The sequence below is a fragment of the Bos indicus x Bos taurus genome, chromosome 5 (assembly GCF_003369695.1).
Source record: "Bos indicus x Bos taurus breed Angus x Brahman F1 hybrid chromosome 5, Bos_hybrid_MaternalHap_v2.0, whole genome shotgun sequence".
NCBI lineage: Eukaryota > Metazoa > Chordata > Mammalia > Artiodactyla > Bovidae > Bos > Bos indicus x Bos taurus.
Genome location: NC_040080.1, coordinates 118,866,067 through 118,889,147, shown reverse-complemented (window position 1 = coordinate 118,889,147; position 23,081 = coordinate 118,866,067). Strand labels below are relative to the sequence as shown.

Here is a 23,081-nt window from a genome sequence, read left to right as displayed (position 1 = left end):
TAAGTGAACTGACTGAATTCAGACCTCAAATTGGAGAGGTATGGGAACAGATTTCCCACAGTTCCAGACAGTAACTGTTTGAGAGTTCAATAACATGAGCTATGTGGAGCTATCTGTGTATCTCCAGTGGCCAACAGTGTCCAGCACCTTACAGAACGACATTGTTTTTAAACGATGTTCTCAGTCAAAATTCCCTTTCTACAGCCCAATATGTCCCCTTCCCCTAAAAAGCCCGTTAATACTGTATGGCATGAACAATTCATCCGAATTTGATGCTTGACATGGACTTAACTGGATCTCAATCCACTTGCCTTCATTTCTCTTACTCTCATGGTGGCAGTTTCACTTTTCCGCGCTTGGGGATGACCTCAAACGCAAGACCTTTATATGGTGTTCCAACTGCCTAGATTCTAAGAAGCACTACAAACGCACAGGACACAAACGTCGGCACTCGCTTGCGGGATTCTCCAGGCCTACCTGCCCTTGGAGCCGCCCTTTAAACGCTCTGGTGAGCGAAGCCACGCCCGCGGTGGCCACGGAGCATGCGCGCAGGAGGCACGTCTCGGGCGTAGAAGAGGGCAGGCGCGGGCCGAGAGCCGGGGGCCTTGCGCCCGGCCGGCTGGACCAGGCTTCTAGAACCGCGGGGGCGGCCGTGCGGAGCGACCACGCGCGGTTTGGCGGGACTCGCCGCCGGGACACCCCGCATCCTAGTCCTGCGTCCCGCCCCTTCGCGCCGCGGGCGCCCGGCCTCCCTCTCACGGGTGGGCGGGGAAGGCGGAGCTCGCCGCCCCAGGCCTCTGCTTGGCTGCCCCCGCTTCCCTTTCCTGTTCGCGGCGGTGAAGTTCAGGTGTGAAGTATCCGAGCTCTGCGAGCAGGCGCCCATCACGGTTGCGGCTTGATTTCCTCGCCTAAGCTTCCGCGGCAGTGCTCAGCCCAGTATCTAGAAACAGTGTCGGTTTATACTGTTTTCTCGACTGGTGACAAATGTTAGCATTTATGTTCGCCTCTATACGAATATTTTGCTGGCCACTTAACTGACTTTATTTTTCTCCGAAACGCGAGATAGTTTCTTCCCCAGGTGTTTATATCCTTATTTTTCATGCGAGATCTTGACGACAGTACGTACAGAAAATACATAAAGATGATAACTAATATAGTTATATTGAGCCTGATCATTTGCATTTCTTCAGCTTTCTGGATTATGTCTATGACTGCAAGCACCTATTATGGTGAGTATGAATGTTCTAATTTGTCTTTAATTGGTGAAAGTTAGAATGTCCCATTTTGAAGGTCAAAACTCGTGTCCTATGAAGGGTTATAAACTGTTGTGTTTATTTAACTTCTGTGGCCTGACTTGGATTTAACTAACATGGAAATATACAGTGCCTTGAACGTTTTAAAGCTTTAATATTGCTTGTCATACTAGTTATACCTGTTCTAAAATATGTTTTATATTTTATGTAATTGTTACATCTATCTTGATGAAAAGCAAGTGAAGTGAAACATAATTTTGCAAAGCATTTGCAGTGATACTTTTAATAAGAATATGCATAAAGTTCATCAGTTTCATGTGTCCTGTTTAAAAAAAAATGAAAATAAACGACACAGTGTTCACATTTGGAGATTTGGAAGATTTGCCTGCTGTTTGGTCACTGCCGAAGAGCAAAATTGTTTTAAAGCCTGAAGCCAATTTGCATAAATATGAGGTACTCTGAACTCAGAACTTGAAGGTTTTTGAAGCTGCTGTAGAGCACAAGTATGCTTTTGTACAGATTCCTTGATACCCCTTTATAAAAACAGAATACTGTTCAGTTGAAAGGAAAAGTGAAAAATAGAGAAAGTAAACTTATAAATGCTTATGCTGCTAAGTCTGCTGCTGCTAAGTCGCTTCAGTCGTGTCCAACTCTGTGCGACCCCATAGACGGCAGCCCATCAGGCTCCCCTGTCCTGGGATTCTCCAGGCAAGAACACTGGAGTGGGTTGCCATTTCCTTCTCCAATGCATAAAAGTGAAAAGTGAAAGTGAAGTTGCTTGGTCCTGCCCGACTCTTAGCGACCCCATGGACTGCGGCCCACCAGGGTCCTCTGTCCATGGGATTTTCCAGGCAAGAGTACTGGAGTGGGGTGCCATTGCCCTCTCCAATAAATGGTTATAAGTGATTGCCATTTTAGACCTTAGTCGTTTTGCAAAGAAATGTGTGAATAATCTAGTGAATGTTTTCCAAGATACAGATTTCTGGCTGTTCATTCATGGTTCCCAGTAGGGAATGAGGGCTTGGGGAGGGAGGTAAATAAGTAACACTGCCCTTTCTTGGGGCAGTGTTAACTATGACTTGAACGAAATAGAATAAGCCAGGATTTGTAAATGTAAGTGACCCCTTGGGACCAGGCACCTAATGCAGGTAAGTGAAGCTGTCCAAGGCTTTTCTTTGCATGTTAAGCACATGAGAACAGTTTGCACTTCTAGAAATAGGATTTTCCCAGTTTTTTTTTTTAATGTTTTACCCTCTTCGTCTTCCATTTTCCTTTTTTTTTTTTCATTTTTTAAAATTTTTATTGTTTTAGTTGATGTACGATATTATGTTACAGGTGTGCGATAAAGTGAGTCATAATTTTTAAAAGTTATGCTCTATTTATAGTTACTATAACATTTTCCAATTTTTGGTAGAAATGTGGGCACAAGCAATAGTTCACATTTATAATCACTTTATATTAAAGGGGGGGCTTTAAATGGTAACGCCATGAATGGTCTAAAGGAGGTGGTTTCTCTTCCCCCTGTAGTCAGTTCTGCCATGTGAGCCTGAACATCCAGGTTTTAAAACAGAAAACAAGAGTCTGGATTTTTTATACTAAATTTCCTAATCTTTATTGACTCAATTATCTGAAAAGAAATTATGCTAGCCGAAACAAAACAAAGGATGCCACCTTTGGAAAAATCAGTTGCTAACCTTTGAATCCTGAGGTGTGTATGTAGCCTGTGGGAATGTTACCTTTTTAAGAAATCTCTGTGAAAGGCAGAGAGAGGAATAATTGGATCGTGTTAAAAAAAATTGGATCCTGTTTGTTCTGTGCAGTTCTTGAGGTTGAATACGTGCCTGATTTCCAAAGAAAGAACCAGAAATGCATTTCACATCTTCAAATATGTATCAAATACCCATTATTATAAATAGTTGTAAATGGTTCTTAAAACTTAGGACTTATTTTGTCACTCACCAGTAGGATTGTCTCTCTTAAACAAGTTTCAACGTAAATATTTTACTTTGGTGGCTTCATCTCAGTTTCTCTGCTTACAACAGTATTTTAATCCAGAATACAGTTATCAAAGCTTGCACCCAAGACTAACCTGTGTAGGCCTGACACAATTTATGCTCTACTTCTATAATTTTCCAGGTAACTTTCAGCCTGTTTCTCCCTGGCGTTGGCTGTTTTCTGTTGTTGTTACTGTTTTGATCGTCTCTAATGGCTTTAAGAAGAAAAGTCTAGATCACAGTGGGGCGTTAGGAGGTATGTTTTTCTTTTGAACGTTTGGCGTATAATAATTGCTTGCTTATGTAATTTAAACATGTGGTTTCTAAATTCTGAACATATGAAACTATAAATCACAACGTTACTTAGTGTGATTACTTAGACAATGATAAAGTTATGCATTGTTTGCCATTCCTATTCTGCCAGAATTTCGGATACTAACATGTCCTTCCTAACAAATTGAACTTTGTAGTTGATAACAAGTAAATTAGTGGGATAGACTTTTCAGTACCTTGATTACTCAGCTCCTGAGTTGGATTAAATTTTCTGCAGGCAGACACATTGGAGCATTTTACCTCAAGGTAAAATGGAAGAGCCATTGGGAAGAATGTGCTCAGTCATGTCCAGCTCTTTGGGACCCCAGGGACTGTAGCCTGCCAGGCTCCTCTGTCCATGGGATTCTCCAGCCAAGCATACTAGAGCCGGTTGCCATTTCCTGCTCCAGGAGATCTTCCCTATGCAGGGACTGAACCCACGTCTCTTGCATCTCCTGCACTGCAGGCAGATTATTTTCCACTGAGCCACCTGGGAAGCCCATTTTGGGAAGAATAGCACTTGGAAATTACTGTTAGCAGCCTCAAGCGGAGTAGTCCCAGCTGAGTATTCTCAAGTCTTCAGAATTGCGATGAGGACAGGCCATTGATTTATTCTTCTGGCAGATACTTATTAAGCATTTACTGTGTGCCACTCTGCTAGAAACTGGGGGAATAGCTGTGAACAAGGGCAGGTTTCAGATTATATGGAACTTCTTTTCTTTAGTACAGATAGATAATAAAATACATAAACCTTTACATATAATGATAAAGTTTATGAGAAAAAGATAATAAAGTGTGAATATTGGGGAATGTGGGACATTTTTCTGTGAATAGGCTCAGGATTAACTTTTGTGTTAAAGAGATAGTTTTGAACTGGGACCTAAAAAAGTCAGATAAGAGAAGAACTGCAAGAAGCATGTTCCAGGCTTGACAAAACAAGCAGAAAGGCCCTGACATGTTCAAGCCTGATTTATTTGGGAGTGAGAATAAGACTCATTCGACTGGAAGAGTCATGAGAGATAAACATTAAAGAAAGATGCAATGGCCAGATAATACAGGGCTGTGGGGCACAAAAAAGATTTTATCCCAAGCTAGAATCCCCCTGTCTCAAACCAGAGGAGTGATGGGATCTGATATGACTTTGGGATTTTCATATTCTGCCAATGGTATAAGCCCCAAGACATGAGGATTCCCCTCAAATACGTCCTGTAGGCTGAGATCACTACACGATGCTGATATTTACAACTGGCAGGTCTCAAAGCCACCTACCCAGCCTTCAAGTGGCTGCTCATCATTAGCCCTAATGTATTGTAAATGTGCTCTCCTCTGTGTTCACATACAGCAGAGATTTTATAAACTTTTATGAATTAGAGTGGGCCTTCACGGAGGCGAGATAGTCTGATAGGTAAAAGAACAAGCAGTAGAATCAGGCAAGATGGGTCTGAATAAGGCTAGGAAAGTCGTGGGACTTCGAGAAAGTCACTTAACCTCCCTGTACCTCAGTTTTCTCTTCAGAGAAGAGGGTTTTTAACATCTAACCTAGAAATTAACATGCCTTTGTAAATCAACTATACTTCAACTTTTTAAGGACTCAGAAGATGAATAAGTGCTTCCTGTGAGTTACAAATATCCAATCTAGAGAAGAACACCATGAAAGTAACAGCTTAAACTCCATGGCACCTCATTTCCAGTAGTACCTTTCAAAGTCCTAGGAAGGGCCCTAGCAATGTGCTCTCATGGTCCTCTTGTTTTGTAAATTTTTCAGAGGTAAAAGATTTAAAAAAAAAAAAAAAAAAAGCAGGCTCCCGATTTGTAAGCTTCAAGACCCACAAAATTCTGATCTACCCCTCATTTCATTCTTAGAGTTGCAGCGGGAATGAAATAACTTCTGTGAAGTTTTTGGCTCAGTGCCTAGATACATAGCCGGCACGTATAGGGTGATTACCATTATTAGGCACAGGTCCTCGGGGAATCATGCTCATTCTCGTTCTTCAAAACTGAGATACACTCTTCAAGTTCTGTTGAGAAATTGAGAAATTTATTGTTAGCACTTTGACAGTACTAACTCATCTATACCAAACAATTTGAACAATTTCTGATTAAATATAGTAATATAGAGTTAGGCTTTGCTAAAAATGTTTTTTCTTGGGCAGCCTTGCTTTGGGTTTTATCATTCTTGACCTGTGGGAAGAAACATCAAGTTCTTGAAGTGCTGTCTTCCTTTGACTTCCATGCTGTTTATTATCCTGTTTTCTCCTCTTACTTTTCTGATCTCCACTTTCTTTTCTTTCCTGCTACCATTTCCTTTTCTGCCTTCTAGCCCTTTGGCCTCTATTCCTCTCCTACTTGGCTTGATTTAGAATTAGAAGATAAACATTTGAATCCTGGCATTGCCACCTCTCTCTCTGTGAACTTGGCCACGGCACCTATCTCCTCCGAGCCTCACTTTCTTCATAAAATAGGTCCCTATGGGCTTCTTGGTGAGGCTCAAACAACAAAATGTGTGGGACACCATATCTCTTTAGTCTGTGAAGTCTTACACGGTAAACTCCCCCCAGACAGACCGCACCATACGCTTCTGTGCCCCGTGCTGTTTGAATGGTGCTGGGCACTGTTGTAGCAGTGCTTAGGAAATACGTGTGGATGGATTTTAAAACCTCCACTCTCTACCTAATCACTCATTCTATAGAAAGTTGGTATCTTTTTTATTTGGAGCTTCTTTTCCCTTTAAGGATAAAAAAACTGTACTGTTGATTCAAAGTATATCATCGTACTTGGGAAATCTGTCCTAACGTGTGACTGCAAGTCACTTAAACTTCGTCTTAATGACTACCCACCTGTAAAATGAGAAGGAATAATAATGTCTATAGCACTGACTCATCGTGAGGAGTCATACATATAAGATGATTAGCATAGAACCTGGCACTTAAAATATGTATCTATAAATGTTAGTATTGTTTTCCTTCCACAATTACTATTATAGTCATAGGGATTTTACTCAGTTTTGCCATAGTATGTCTTTAGTGTCCTTTGAACTGAGAAGGGTTTCAGAACATCCTCAGGATCTGGGTATTTGGAGTGCTCTTGTCCCCTCAAGAGAAAGAATACTTCTAGAATAAGGAGAGGATCACATAGGGCTTATAAAGCACTGTGCCAGTGATCTGCTCCAGTCTAGTTATTCAGTGTGTTCCTTTGAACATGTCTGTGTAAATAATTTGTCATCAATCTCTTGACAAGTTTAAATTTAATCTCACTTGTCAAGACTCTCGGGTTTAGTGATTTTTGCTTTTTTTAATTCATTCCTGCAATAAATATTTAGTTTTCCAGACACTGTTTGGGGCACTGAAGACTAAGAAGTGAAGAAAATAGGTAAAAATTCCATCGTCAAAGAGCTTGCATTTCTAGTCAGGGGAAGCAGATGAGAAGCAGGAGGTGTTTGAGGCATTTAAGCCCAGGAAGAAGATGTTGTAAAGGTGATGGGAGTGCAGAGCCACTGGGGTGTTGTCAGAAAAGGCCAGTGGTTGTGCTTCATGTGGTCTCACAAAAGTGGCCTTACCTCTTTGGTTATCATAGTTCAGGTACGGTTTTCAGTCTTTTCAAATAGAAATCTCATTCAGTCAGGTACCCAGAATTGATCAGAGCCAAGGAAAACTGGTTTATGTTGCCTACTGCCACAAAGGACTAATCAGTGAGCCAGAGTGATACTTTATTAATCTGATTAAATATAGAAGTCCTGGGCCAACTGGGTGCAAACATCACTATTCAGGTCAGGCCAGCTGAGAAGTCAGCTTGTATTTAGAAGGTTGCTTTTCAGGGGGCTCAGTGGTATAAGAATCTGCCCGCCAGTGCAGGAGAATTGGGAGACATGGGTTCAATCCCTGGATGAGGAAGATCCCCTGGAGGAGGAAATGGCGACCCACTCCAGTATTCTTGTCAGGAAAAATCCCACCGACAGAGGAGCCTGGCAGGCTGTGGTCCGTGGGTCGGAAAGAGTCGGACACAACGGCATAGACACACCTTCCTGAGAAACAGTCAGTGATGCGAATGCATAGTTCAGAGAGTCCTGGCCTTGATACAGCATTCAAGTCTGCCAACCTCTGGTTCTCTTGGCCTTCATATGCTATATTTTGGGCTAACCAGCCTTCTTTTGATTCTCACAGTGTTTCTCTAGGCAATAGTATATATGATATAATTGATTAGATTTAAGTTTATTAGATTAAAAAATTACAATCATACCTTTCCCTTTTCTGCCTCCCAGAGATTATTCCCAGGCCCCTTTGGTTGCAATTCTAGGTAACTTTCAGCCTAGAGATCTCTTCAAGAAAATTGGAGATACCAAGGTAACTTTTCATGCAAAGATGGGCACAGTGAAGGACAGAAATGGCATGGACCTAACAGAAGCAGAAAATACTAAGAAGAGGTGGCAAGAATACACAGAAGAACTGTACAAAAAAGATCTTCACGACCCAGATAATCATGATGGTGTGATCACTCACCTAGAGCGAGACATCCTGGAATGTCAATTGGGCCTTCGGAAGCATCATTATGAACAAATGGAGAGGATGCTAGTGGAGAGGATGGCATTCCAGTTGAGCTATTTCAAATCCTAAAAGGTGATGCTGTGGAAGTGCTGCACTCAATATGCCAGCAAATTTGGAAAACTCAGCAGTGGCCACAGGACTGGAAAAGGTCAGTTTTCATTCCAATCCCAAAGAAAGGCAATGCCAAAGAATGCTCAAACAACCACACAGTTGCATTCATCTCACACGCTAGCAAAGTAATGCTCAAAATTCTCCAAGCCAGGCTTCAGCAGTTTGTGAACCGAAAACTTCCAGATGTTCAAGCTGGATTTAGATCTCAGAGGAACCAGAAATCAAATTGCCAACATCCGTTGGATCATCAAAAAGCAAGAGAGTTCCAGAAAAACATCTATTTTTGCTTTATTAAATACTATGCCAAAGCCTTTGACTGTGTGCATCACAACAAACTGTGGAAAATTCTTCAAGAGATGGGAATACCAGACCACCTGACCTGCCTTCTGAGAAATCTGTATGCAGGTCAAGAAGCATCAGTTAGAACTGGACATGGACTAGCAGACTGGTTCCAAATTAGGAAAGGAGTACATCAAGGCTGTATATTGTCAGCCTGCTTATTTAACTTATATGCAGAGTACATCATTCGAAATGCCGGGCTGGATGAAACACAAGCTAGGATCAAGATTGCCGGGAGAAATATCAATAACCTCAGGTATGCAGATGACACTACGCCTATGGCAGAAAGCAAAGAAGAGCTAAAGAGCCTCTTGATGAAAGTGAAAGTGGAGAGTGAAAAAGTTGGCTTAAAGCTCAACATTCGGAAAACTAAGATCATGGCATCTGGTCCCATCACTTCATGGCAAATAGATAAGGAAACAAACAGTGGAAACAGTGACAGACTTTATTTTTGGGGGCTCCAAAATCATTGCAGATGGTGACTGTAGCCATGAAATTAAAAGATGCTTGCTCCTTGGAAGAAAAGTTATGCCCAACTGAGACAGCTTATTAAAAAGCAGAGACATTACTTTGACAACAAAGATTCATCTAGTCAAAGGTATGGTTTTTCCAGTAGTCATGTATGGATGTGAGAGTTGGACTATAAAGAAAGCTGAGCACCAAAGAATTGATGCTTTTGAACTCTGGTGTTGGAGAAGACTCTTGAGAGTCCCTTGGACTGCAAGGAGATCCAACCAGTCCATACTAAAAGAAATCAGTCCTGAATATTCATTGGCAGGACTGATGCTGAAGCTGAAACTCCAATACTTTGGCCACTTGATGTGAAGAGCTGACTCATTTGAAAAGACCCTGATGCTGGGAAAGATTCAAGGTGGGAGGAGAAGGGACAACAGAGGATGAGATGGCTGGATGGCATCACAGACACAATGGACATGGGTTTGAGTAAACTCCGGGAGTTGGTGATGGACAGGGAGGCCTGGCGTGCTGCAGTCCATGGGGTGGCAAAGAGTTGGACACAACTGAGCGACTGAACTGACTGATTCCCTCTATCAGAGCTATTTATAGACAGCGTTGTTTCACTTCCCCAGATCTCATCCACCAGTTACAGAATTAACATGTTTTAAACTCAGAAGATAGCCGTAATTCTTAGAGTCTTCACATTCTTTGAAAGCCTCCCACTGTTACACATATTAAGTCCTTAGCACTGAGGAACCATTAGAGTTGTTAGAGGTGGGTTGAGGAGGTGGAATAGACATGCGCTGGAGACAGCAGTTACTAATCTAAAAGTTCAGACATAACTGGGAGATACAAAAAATTCTAAGATTTTTAGACTACATCAAAGAAATCATTCCTTTGAAGCACATTGCCTTCAATTTATTCCTCATTCTGAACCTTTCCTCAACTCAAACACTGATTGCTTCACATGGTATTTTGAGGTGGCTGAAGTAAAGGGCAGCCTCCTGGAGAAGGGTGGGGCATGGTGGTGGTGAGGGAGAAAGACACTGACTGTTGCTTCATATACCTCCATATGTTTTGGCTTTCCTCTCCAGTGCTTGTGTACTGTGAGCATGTGTGCACATTTGCTCAGCTGTGCCCAACTCTTTGCGACCCCATGGACTATAGCCCGCCAGGCTTCTCTGTCAGTGGGATTTTCCAGGCAAGAATACTGGAGTGGGTTATTATTTCCTTCTCCGGGGTGGGCAGGCCTTCCTTGATAGCTCAATTGGTAAAGAATCCACTTGCAATGCAGGATACCTGGGTTCGATCCCTGGGTTGGGGAGATCCCCTGGAGATGGGGAACACTACCCACTCCAGTATTGTAGCCTGGAGAATGCCATGGAGTGGGTAGCCTGGGTTGGACATGACTGAGCAACTTTCTCTTTTCTCCAGGGGATCTTCCTGACTCAGGAATCAAAGCCATGTTACCTACATTGGCAGGTGGATTCTTAATCACTGAGCCACCAGGGAGGCCCACATGTGTACTACTTGTGTAATATATTAAAAAAACAATTGAAAAGACTTAAAGGTTGGATAACATAATAACATCATTATTATTATTATTACAATAATAATCATAATTGCAACAATAATGTGATTGTTGAGGTTTTGCCACTGTAACTGCTATTTAATGTTATTGCCAATGATCCTCGTTAACATTTATTAAGGACCTCCTATGTGCTGACTTATATAGTAAGCATATTATTAAAATTATCTCATTTAACTTTCCACAGTAAGCCAGTGAGGTAGGAATTATTATTATTATTAATACACTAATGAGAAACTGAAGCTTAAAGTTAGGTAACATCTAGTTATTCAATAGTAAGTGCAGCAGTTGAGGTTTTAACTTCAGAATGTTCAACTCCAGAGGTACAGCACTTTATTACTTTATTAGTACTTTATACAGCATTATCCTGTTTCTTGCACTCTCAATTAAAATGTACTGAACTTAAGTAAAATGCCAATAATCAAGTAATTCAGTGACTGATGAATCAGTCTAGCTTGAGCTAACCAATGGAAGGAATTACTTCAGAAATAGGAATCTGGGCCCTTGTTCTGTTCTTTAATACTTAAATTATGAAATGCATGGTAGCATACTTAATTGTTTAATATCTATTCTGTTACTTAGTAGTGTTTTGTTGTTGTGTTATTTAATAAAAATCTTCATATAGCAAAACTGAATATATTTATCTTAAGAGTTACAGAGAGCAGAGATTGTCCACCATGCAGTTAGGGGTGGAAGAGGTTGTAGTTAGTAATATTATACTAGCAGGTAGCCTGGATAGGGCCATAGAAGATAGCTGTGCCTGGATGTGCTCGTCACATTCTTGGAAAATGCCAGGCTGGAAGTACTCATGTATGTGCATGAATATATATGCATGAGTGTATATTTCTATGTGTGTATTCACTTGCTTTGTCCACAAAAAGCAAATATATCTCAGTAGACATGGACAGACCGTGAGCCTAGATTTTGACCTCTAATATCCATTCCCCACTGGAATGAACCAGAGCTCCTCAGAGAAATGGCTGCTTTCAGGGCTGGGGCAAAAGTAGGTTTAAGATGAGCCTCAAGTATTCTGTTATGCCAGAAAGAAAAGAAATGCTTAAAAATATATATATAGAAAGAGATGATCATGTCATATGAATACAGTTTTGAGCTTGTCTATTTTGTGTGTTTTGTCTGATTTTGGTATACCCACCCCTGCTCTCTTTTGGTCACTTATTTGCATGGATTATCTTTTTCAGTTCTTTCAACCCATTGTGTTTTTAGATTTAAAGCAAGTCTCTTGTAGTCAGCATATAGTTGGACCAGTATTTTTATCCATTTTGCCGTCTCTGTTTTTTTGAGTGGATCACTTAACGCATTTACATTTAAAATAATTATTAATAAGTAGAGACTTCTGTCATGTTGGAATTTGTTTTCTATGTGCCTCTTTCTCCCAGATTCACTCTTGGATGGTCTATTTACTGAATTTTTTGTAAAGTGGAAAAAAAATCCCAGGTATGGAGGGGAAATGTAAAAAATAGAAACTTGAAAGACTGTGCTGCTGCTAAGTTGCTTCAGTCAGGTCCGACTCTGGGCGACCACGTAGATGGCAGCCCACCAGGCTCCCCCGTCCCTGGGATTCTCCAGGCAAGAACACTGGAGTGGGTTGCCATTTCCTTCTCCAATGCATGAGAGTGAAAAGTGAAAGTGAAGTCAGTCGTGTCCGACTCTTAACTACCCCATGGACTGCAGCATACCAGCCTCCTCCGTCCATGGGATTTTCCAGGCAAGAGCACTGGAGTGGGTTCCCATTGCATACTGTTTGGTAATGTCTTAGTTGGTAAAAATGTCAATATATTAGAAATGAACATTTCCGGTTTTAATATGAAAATAACTGAAAAAATTCATTCTTTTTTTTCACAGTATTAGTGTATGGACTAAGTGTAATTTTGTATATATGTGTTTCTTTCAGGGCTCGTGGTTGGATTTATCCTAACCATTGCAAATTTCAGCTTTTTCACCTCTTTGGTGACGTTTTTTCTTTCTTCCTCAAAACTTACTAAATGGAAAGGAGAAGCAAAGAAGCATCTAGATTCAGAATACAAGGAAGGTAAAATGAATTATATTTAATGTTACTTAAATTAGTAACTTTTATTTCATCTTAACATAAGCTTTTAATCAGAACCTGTTTAGACTCATGAAACATAAATTTTATATGAGAATTACTTAAAGTAGTGGCCTGATATAGTTTATTATTACTTTACCATGATAGCAAGAACAGCAGAATTTTAGAAGTACTGAAGTCTATCATTAATTATTCTGAAACAATATAGAATGTGGGCAGCGTTATCATCCCACTTGTAGTCATTTTAAAAATTATAGTCATTTTTCTTTTCTTAAACTCTACAATGTAAATTAGGAGCAGTTACAGGTACCTGCATGATTTTCCTCCTGAGGAGGAAACACCCTTGTGCTCTTCATTTTCTTGTTGGATCCTAGGTGGGCAGAGAAACTGGATTCAGGTGTTCTGTAATGGCGCGGTGCCCACGGAGCTGGCCCTGCTGTACATGATAGAAAGTGGCCCTGGGGAAATCCCAATAGATTTTTCCAGACAGCACACTGCTTCCTGGATGTGTTTGTCTCTCTTGGCTGCACTGGCCTCCTCTGCTGGAGACACATGGGCTTCAGAAGTTGGCCCTGTTCTGAGTAAAAGCACGCCAAGGCTAATAACAACCTGGGAGAAAGTTCCAGTTGGTGAGTCTTTATTTAAGTTTCTTTTTTTTTAAAAAAAAGTGAACAGGGACTTCCCTGGCAATCCAGTAGTTAAGACTCTGAGGTTCCACTGCAGGGGATCCGGGTTTCATCCGTGATCAGGATGTAAGATCCCTCATGACACACAGTGTGGCCAAAAAAAAAGCCTCTTGATTTATTGTATTTCTTACTTAAAAGCCTCTTAAGAATTTCAGTTTGGGGTCTCCCCTAGTGGTCCAGTGGCTAAAGCTCCATGCTCCCAGTGCAGGAGGTCTGAGTTCCATTTCTGGTCAGGGAATTAGATCCTGCATGCCACAAGGAAGAGTGAGGACCCCACATGCCAAAACTGAAACCCAGCGAAGCCAAATAAATAATTTTTTTAAAAAGAGAGAATTTCAATTTTCCCCCTTAATTGGAAAATGACTATAGGCTATTAAACTGGTGATAATAAGTAATATTTGAGGAAGTGTTAGTAACTCCTAGATTGGAGAAGGAAATGGCAACCCACTCCTGTGTTCTTGCCTGGAGAATCCCAGGGATGGGGGAGCCTGGTTGCTGCCGTCTATGGGATCACACAGAGTCGGACACGACTGAAGTGACTTAGCAGCAGCAGCAATAACTCCTAGATAAATTGTATGCAAACAGAGAGATTGACCTGCAGGCTTATCAGTAGGAAGGGAAAAGGAAAGAAATGGTAAAGTATCTCTTGGGAGCCTGTTACGTGGTTAGTGCTTCAATGTGTATCTCATTTCCCCATTATTGTTATCAACTATTGCTACTGCTGTTAATAGTACTACTACTACTGCTGCTTTATCACCATCTCCTCCTCTCTTTCTTCTTCTTTTTCCTTCCTTTTGTCCCCTTCATTATCAGCAGCAGCTGCAACATAACAATTAATATATTTGAGTACCTGCTATGTGCAAAGCAGTGTTCTGACTGCTCTCCATTATTACTGTTTAGTCTTAATAATCTGAGAAGGCAATGGCGACCCACTCCAGTACTCTTGCCTGGAAAATCCCATGGACGGAGGAGCCTGGTGGGCTGCAGTCCATGGAGTTGCTGAGTCGGACAGCACTGAGCAACTTCACTTTCACTTTTCACTTTCATGCATTGGAGAAGGAAATGGCAACCCACTCCAGTGTTCTTGCCTGGAGAATCCCAGGGACGGGGGAGCCTGGCGGGCTGCCGTCTATGGGGTCGCGCAGAGTCGGACACAACTGAAGCAACTCAGCAGCAGTCTTAATAATCATGTGAATTGGTCCTTTTATTGTTTATATCTCACAAACAAGTAAACTAAGGCATAGAGAAGTTACATAACTTCATCACAGTCACCAAGTTTGGAAATGACAGAACTGAAAGTGAAACCAAGCAGCCTGGCTCTCCTAAACTCACTGCTGAAAATGTCAGGAATTATTGAGGAGAAAAGCCTCCTTTCTAAGTAGGAGGGTCTTTGGATTGCACCAGAGTGAACCCTTTCTTTGAGTTGGTTTTGATTAGACAGGTACCAGATGTTTTGCTTCTTTTGACTTCATATGTTGGCTGATTGTTCACCAGCTGACTTTGTCACGTTCTCTTTAGGGACCAACGGTGGAGTGACGGTGGTGGGCCTGGCCTCCAGTCTTCTTGGTGGAACCTTTGTGGGCATCACTTACTTCCTCACACAGTTGGTTTTTGTTAACGATTTAGACATTTCTGCTCCCCAGTGGCCAATTATTGCATTTGGGGGTCTGGCTGGATTACTAGGATCAATTGTGGATTCATATTTAGGAGCTACCATGCAATTTAGTGGTAAGAACATAACCTTATTATTGCAACTTATTGGTGTATTAAAGAAATGAGGACTCAGCCACAGACAGTGGTAGCAGTGCCTAGCCACTTCAGAGAAGATATGTTTTAGACATATCTTAGATATGTCATGTTTATGGACAAAAAATTCTAGGACTGTATTTTTGACTAATTGTAAACAAGTTATTTTAGTTTCTTTTCTGTGGAAAGTGGAAAGCATTACAACAGAGATATTTAATGTAAGGGTTTTTTTTCACCTATGCTGCTGGTTGATTGCTAAAGGTAGTAGTCTGATCATGACACTGAATAAATGTGTCCTTAAAACCAAAAGAAAAGAGACAGGGGCTTCCTTGGTGGTGCAGTGGATAGGAGTCTGAAGATTCCACATGCCATGGAGCAGCTGGGCCTGTGTGCCAGCACATGAAACCCGCTGAGCTAGAGCCCAAGCTCTGCAACAGGAGCCGGCACGATGAGAAGCCCGCACGCTGAAACGAAGAGATGCTCCCACTCTCCACAGCTAGAGAGAGCCCATGCGAAACAGTGAGACCCAGTGCAGCCAAAAACAAAATAAATATGTTAAAAAAAAGAGAGAAACAAATGGGGAAGAAATACGGAAAAGAAAAAAAGAGAGATAAGATAATAAAAACAATCCCAAAGACACAGGTTGTTCAGGGAGCCAGAATAATAGGGCAAAGTCTGTAATACAGTTTTGAATTTCTTATTCTTTTGTGATAAACTGACTGACAGAGAATTATTCCTGCAGAGCAATGAGTAGAAGCTATACAGGGAATGACCATGCAGGCGACAGATGCATTTGCTTATGGGATTTTAATCCCAGGGAAGCAGAATTTGGGAGTCAGACCAGTCTTATGCCCCTCTTTCCATTTGTTTTCCAAATCCATTTGAGAAATAATTCTTCTGCTAACCTGACGCCACACGGATGATGTACTTTTCTACTGTGACGTCATGTCTGCTAGTCCTGCATCAAGATACATAAGCGTTTCTCCAACATTATCTGTGCTTTGCACCTAAGGCTCTCCTGTCATGTCAGTGTACCGACTTGTTCTCTTTGGTGTGTCTTTGCTCCAGCCTCTGACCAACCACGTCTTCTCCTTTGATTCATACAGTGAAGAGGCTGGAAGTCTCCAGACAGTTCCCCAAACACAGTGCTCCCAGTCTGTCTTCACACCCCCGTATAATCTGGTTCCACCAACAAAACATCTGCTCTCTCAGCTTCATTAGTCTTATCTAGATGCTGGGAGGAAGCAGTTGGATTTTAATTTATACTAAAGGGTCAGTAACCATACACACAACGCATTACACTTTTTATTTTAAAGCGCCTAGGTTTTATTCTAAACTGAGTTCTTACTCGGAAATTTCTGATCATGTTGAGTGGGTTGGGAAAAAAATGTGGGCTGGGGGGCAAATTGGATTCATCTCTGTGTGCCTCCTTTGTGTGAGCACCTTGCTGGGCCTTAGTGTCTATCGTAGAGGTTGCAAAGGTGACCCCTGCTTTCAGGAGCCTTCCTGCCACCTCTGCTGTTCAAGGCCTCCCTTCTCCTTCTGAAAGAACTCCAGCATTGTTGAGAGACCAGTATTGAGGCATACTGAGACCCACTTCTTCAAGGAGGCCTTTTGTAACCGTGGGTTCCGTGTCGCTCACCATGTAGGTATCCACTAAAGTCATTCTTTGAATGGCCAAGAATCTTCGCAAGGGTAGCTTCTTTAGAGCAGAAAGCTAATTTGGTTTTTGCTGTTGTTTTTTTTAAATCAAGTCATTTGGATTTTCCACTTCATTCGCTTCTTTTTCATTCCAGGTTTGGATGAAAGCACTGGCATGGTGGTCAACAGCCCAGGGAAGGAGGTGAAGTACATAGCCGGGAAACCCATCCTCGACAACAATGCCGTGAATCTGTTTACTTCTGTCCTTGTAGCCCTCTTGCTCCCAACAGCTGCTTGGGGTTTTTGGCCTAGACAGTGAACTTTATTTCATTTACCACAGTTAAAATTGTGATGAATTTAGCTAAACTTGCAATTCCAAGTTTTATCCCAAGAAGAATAACTGTAATGACAAAGCAGAAGTGCCAATTCCTCCTCTAGTCCATTATGATGGCATGCCAGTTTTCCTCTCTGTGATGCATTTCTGATAGCTAATATCTTCCCAGTGAAAGACAAGACTCAATTTAGCTATTTTTCTTCTGCTGAATAGAACTTGAACAGTGAAGTTACAGTGTCCCAATATATTGAACTGAAAGTTCCTGCATGGTAGATATAAATTTTGTTTTGTTTATTTAAATCAGCAAAGGGACTAAAAGTGATAACATTTTTAAATGGTTGAGTTGTGATGGAGAAATGCCTCCCTGCCAGTTACCCTGATGTTGTATTTAAACGAATGTGTGCGGAAGCCTGCGTAAGTGTAGTATCCTGGACTTCTCCCGTTACCTGCCACTTAGTACTGTAAAAAGTGTGGAGCTTGGTTCCTGGTGAGCTGCAAGGTCTTCTCCACATTTGTTCTTCCTTCCTCAGAGTTAGTGATGGAAAAAAAAAGTAAATGTCTTTTTCATGTGACCATTAGAAGGCACACAAAAAAGATTATTTTTAAGTAAAAGCAAAAGAGATACCTGAGATCTAAAAAATGTGCACCTCTCTATATATTTCAGTTGGTCTCTGAGCAGAAGTTATCTTAAATTTAATACCTTTAACGTACTTTGTAGCTTTCTTTGAAATTTGCCTATGAATGTGGTTTACATTAGCATCTTGACCAGTGAGAGTCACTGGAAAATTAGTGCAATTATTGTTTCATTCGCTGTCCTAGAATTCACTGGAAGATGCTGTGACTTCCTGTTAAGGTACGCTCTCCTCTACTATAGCCTCAACCAAAGTGAATGCCACTTTCAGTTACGTTCTTCAGTTTGATGGAAGTGCTAAAGGAGTTTAATATAGTATGGATTGTTGTGCTAAAAGTATTTTGAAATATCTCATGTGATTTCAATATTTTTCTTCCCCTGCCGCTTGCGCATTCATAGAAAAATTGAGGAGAGATTCATGAATAAGCCACTATCAGAGTAGAGAAAGCTTAGAATTCTTTATTGGTGACTGCTTCAGTAATTATCTAGAAATGACTTGGTTCAGGAAGAATTTTTTAAAAAACAGTTGACACACTTAAGCCTTAAGCCAAGCAACTCAGTGGGTCTCAACCTATCGGCTTTGTGTATACATTGACATCACCTGAACATCTTTTTAAAGAAATACGTCTGCGCTTCTCCCCAAAATTCTGATTTATGTGGTCTGGGACACAGACTGAGTATTGGGACTTTTAAAAGCTCTGGCCGCACCTTAGAATTGTTTTTAAACACAATTTTAATAGGGAGTTTTTAAAAACACTGTTGTCAAGGCCGCTCTTTAGACCAAGTAAATCAGAATGTCTGAAAGTGAGATCCATGCATGGGTTATTTTTAGAAAACTCCCTAGGAGAGTCCAATGTTTAAACAGTTTGAGAACTATGAAATAAGAAGATGCTGTCCTCAGTCACTCAGTGGTGCTTGACTCTTTACAGCCCTGTGGATGGACTGTAGCCTGCCAGCCTCCTCTGTCCATGGGATTTTTCCAGGCAAGAATACTGGAGTGGGTTGCCATTTCCTGCTCCAGAGGATCTTCCCAACACAGGGATCGAACCCACTTCTGTGTCTCCTGCATTGGCAGGCTGATTCTTTACCACTGAGCCACTAGGGAAGCCCCGAATTAAGAATATCTTTATACAAATGTCAAATCATTATGTTGTATACCTGAAATTAATGTTATATATCAATTATAGTTCAATAAAAATTAAAAAAAAATACCCCATACCTAAAAGTCTCAAAAGAATGGGGCTTTTCATTTTTATGTAGACAGCTATTAGCAATAGTACTGGGTACTGTCTTTATGGATGGATAGCTTCTGGTAATACGGAGTCTTACATGACTTCCCAGATCATTTCTCTGTTGTTTTTTCATATGCAGCTTGTGTTTTTCCTACAGCTGTTCTAACATTCCTCTTCTCTCTTCTCCTGGAGATTTAACTTCATGACATTCTTTGGGGCAGACATACTCATTGGAACCATTTTGTGGTTTGGAGGAATCACCACATTGGTAACAGTTTGGGGACATATGCTTTACAGTCCTTTATTTGAAAACCAAGGGCTAGTTGTGTTTTGGAATCAAAATTTTTCAGATTTTAGACAAGTGATAGGGTAAATATAAAATATTTTACTTAAAACTGTGCAAAGAGTCTAGAAGAGCACCCATTACCAAATACATTGATATTTCTGTGGTGGATATATGAATACCACTAATAAATGTGATAACTAAAGACGCCGAGAGCCTCAGATCAGGTCAGATCAGTTTTTGTCACAGAATTTAGGAAGAAACTCTCTGTTTGCAGAGCATATTTGGATATGATAATTGTAGACTTTTAAAAAATGTGCTTTTTTAAAAAAAATTTTCCATGTATTAGATATTTTACTGTAACAATAAATAGTTTATGTAAAAAATACCTTTCATGGGAAGAGCTCCATGGAGGCATTTACTAAAGTAATACGTGTACTGCTGCCTACCTGGGCAGCCTAAAGGCATACATTCTATTTCTTGCCATACTCTCATACAGTAGAAAAGAGCAAGGTATGTGGCTCAGGGCAGCTCCAAAAGGAGATCTGAAGACTTCAAGGAGGAGTATTTGAAGACTCATCAAAGGGAACCATCAAGAGAACAGTGAACTGATAAGACAAGGCATTCCATTCGTAGCTTTTCTCATCACTAACTTATCTATGCCTTGGCCCAAGTGCGGATGGTGGTGGTTTAGTCACTAAGTCATGTCCAGCTCTTGTGACCCCATGGACTGTAACCTGCCAGGCTCCTCTGTCCATGGGATTCTCCAGGCAAGAATACTGGAGCGGGTTGCCATTTCCTTCTCCAGGGGATCTTCCTGACCCAGGAATCAGTATCTCTTTCTTTTTTCTAGCTGCTTTACCTGTAGGATGCTGAGTCCAGAAATGCCAACTTCATCCCAATTAGGCATAGACTTAGTATAAAGAAAAATCATGTGAGGTGACATGTTGTAAACGTTGCCACGTGCCTGCAGCGCAGACAGCTGCTGCCTGTCTGCACCTGGGCGTCCTGGAGCCCCACCCTCTGGTGTTCCTGATGCCACCACAGTGAGAGAGACTGCTTGGCCAGCAGATCCCAGGGGACTTGGAAGAGCTTTCAGCGTGAATGCACAAATGTGCAACTGCACCATGGAGCATTATTGCTATAATTTCAAATGGTTCTGAACATATAAAAAATAAGTGTTCAGTATATGTTAGTTAAGTTGTTTGAGCCTAATCAGCTTTCCCATTTAAGGCAGGAAAAAAAAAGTTGATGATCAGGAACATATTTCTGGAAGAAAATTAAAATACCAGTTTGGTTACCTGAACTTTACAGGACTGCCGTGATGCCAGTGTTTCTCAATCGTGTGACACAGTTCTAATGGCTTTGGAACTGATGAATCAGGAAGTGATTGTAGAAAGGGTGGGGTTGAGGTGGGTTAAAAGGGCAAAGTTCCTGAATTTATTTTTTCTGAGAATACATTTTAATTCCCATTCATTTATCATAACCACATCCTTCAAAACTTATTTTACACATGTGGCAACTCTTTTTTTAATGTTTCAATTTTTTTAATGCGTAATTGATACTCTGAATCTATCCTTCTTTTTAAAAAATTGTAACACTAGAGGCAAACTAAAACATCCTTGCCTGTACTATCGCCTCAACAAATCTAGCTTTCTCCCACCTTCCTCAAGGTAACAACTGCTAGAAATTTGAGATATTTTCTAGATATTACTTGTTTTGGATGTGTTTTATTATATATAAATCAGTCAGATTTTCTTATAATTTGCACTGTCATTTTGCTGCTTCAAGTCAGGTACTTAAACCCAAGAAAAAACTATTTAGGAAAAATGATTAGAAGGATATATACCAAAATACTAATGTGTTGTCTGTTATAGATTATGTTTATTTTTGAGATAATTTTTAAGTTTGTGATCTATAAATTATTTACCAATAAAGCTACTGTTAAAATACTTATACAAAAATAATTTTAAATACGTCTTTATGAGGTTTTTGTTTTTGGCTGTGCCGTGCTTCTTGTGGGATTTCAGTTCCCTGGCCAGGGATTGAACCTGGGCCTCAGCAGTGAAAGCACCAAATCCCCCAGGGAATTCCCTAAATACTTTTCTAAAAGTCTGCAATCAAATAAGTTTCTTCTGCAAATGAAAAAATGCTCAGAGTAACCAAAATAATCTCTGGGAATAACCCCTCTTCCCTACCACCCTTCCCCATTGTTATTTTAAATAGTATTCCCTCTTTTTATCAACAGCCTTATTAGCAATGAATTTGAAAAGTAAAATGGGGTTTCAAGCAACATAAATCCAGTCGCCCAATGTTCACCTGATGTCTTTATGCCTCAGGCACTGTCTTCCGGATCCAGTGAATCAGAGATGACTGGGATAAGGACGGTGCCCTCCGGGTCTGATAAGAGTGGGGAAGACAGACGTGTAACTAGCATGTTGGATAAATGGGACACGTGGACTGTGTTAATCACAGTCCACTTTTTGTCTTCTATTGGCCCTTCAAACTTCCCATAACCATATATAGAAACGTGGACATTTGCCATATGAATAGCGAGCTGTGATCACTCCTAATTGTTCCTAGAAACAGGTGGGAGAATGGGTGAACTCTAAGAGAGCAGAAAAACACATTCCCCTTCCCCACTGCAGGCTTCCAGCTGAAGCAGGTTCGAGCTGAGAGTGGGGATTTGGTGGGGGAAGATTTGTTTGTATGTTTGGCTTTTATTTTTTAACCCAGGTGTGTCTATTCTAAATCCTGAATTGAGACTGCTGATGAACTCAAGTTTGCTGAATCTGGTTGACTGAATGTTTGTATGGCCCCACATGTTGAAATTGTAACCTCCAGTGTGATGGTGGTAGGAGGTGGGGCTTTGGGAGTTGATTGGATCATTGATCCTCCTGAATGGGATCAGTGCCTTATAAAACAGACGCCAGAGAGCTTTCTTGTCCTCTCCACCACATGAGAACACTTGAGAAAATGGCCATCTGCAACCCAGAAGGGGGCCCTCACAGAATCCGACCTTGCTGCCACCCTGACCTTGGACTTCTAGCCTCTAGAACTGTGAAAAGTAAATTTCTGTTCCTTGTAGGTCACCCAGTCTCTGGTACTTTTGTTACAGCCATTGGAACAGACTGAGACACTGGTGTAGAAGCGGGAAGGGAGATAAGAGGCAGGAAGAAATAAGTCTGCAATGACAGTTTTGGTTGTCTAGGCATGGCAGATGATGACTGCAGCCATGAAATTAAAAGACGCTTACTCCTTGGGAGAAAAGTTAGACCAACCTCGACAGCATATTAAAAAGTAGAGACGTTACTTTGCCAACAAAGGTCCATCTAGTCAAGGCTATGGTTTTTCCAGTGGTCATGTATGGATGTGAGAGTTGGACTAGAAAGAAAGCTGAGCACCAAAAAATTGATGCTTTTGCACTGTGGTGTTGGAGAAGACTCTTGAGAGTCCCTTGGACTGCAAGGAGATCCAACCAGTCCATCTAAAAGAAATCAGTCCTGAATATTCATTGGAAGGACTGATGCTGAAGCTGAAACTCCAATACTTTGGCCACCTGATGTAAAGAACAGACTCATTTGAAAAGACCCTGATGCTGGGAAAGATTGAAGGCGGGAGGAGAAGGGGACCACAGAGGATGAGATGGTTGGATGGCATCACTGACTCAATGGACATGAGTCTGAGTAAACTCCGGGAGTTGGTGATGGACAGGGAGGCCTGGCGTGCTGCAGTCCATGGGGTCGCAAAAAGTTGGACAGGACTGAGCGACTAAACTGAGGCATGGCTGATGGCAAAAGCTGGTGTTACTGGATGAGTCTCGTATAGGAGGTTAGACTTGGTATTACCTTTCGGGGTGCTTTTGTGGG

General features: G+C 41.2%; 1 protein-coding gene across 2 annotated transcripts; it reads left to right on the top strand.

Moving 5' to 3' along the window:
- The first annotated feature begins 553 nt into the window (after positions 1 to 553).
- On the top strand, positions 554 to 21,179 carry TMEM19 (transmembrane protein 19). 2 transcript variants are annotated; one of them, XM_027543358.1, is made up of 6 exons: positions 554 to 1,229; positions 3,390 to 3,503; positions 12,507 to 12,644; positions 13,034 to 13,288; positions 14,864 to 15,073; positions 16,888 to 21,179. In XM_027543358.1, the coding sequence occupies exons 1-6, from the start codon at positions 1,100 to 1,102 to the stop codon at positions 17,049 to 17,051; spliced, it is 1,011 nt and encodes a 336-aa protein (XP_027399159.1). In that variant the 5' UTR covers positions 554 to 1,099; the 3' UTR covers positions 17,052 to 21,179. The 2 variants fall into 2 exon arrangements, with proteins under 2 accessions (XP_027399159.1, XP_027399160.1); XM_027543359.1 differs by lacking the exon at positions 3,390 to 3,503 and having other exon boundaries at positions 557 to 1,229.
- The last annotated feature ends 1,902 nt before the right edge of the window (positions 21,180 to 23,081 follow it).

Coding starts and splice junctions, on each gene's coding strand:
- TMEM19 (XM_027543358.1), top strand. CDS start 1,100: ATGCGAGATCTTGACGACAGTACGTACAGAAAATACATAAAGATGATA. Junction 3,504..12,506: donor TCACAGTGGGGCGTTAGGAG/GTATGTTTTTCT, acceptor TGTTTCTTTCAG/GGCTCGTGGTTGGATTTATC. Junction 12,645..13,033: donor AGATTCAGAATACAAGGAAG/GTAAAATGAATT, acceptor GTTGGATCCTAG/GTGGGCAGAGAAACTGGATT.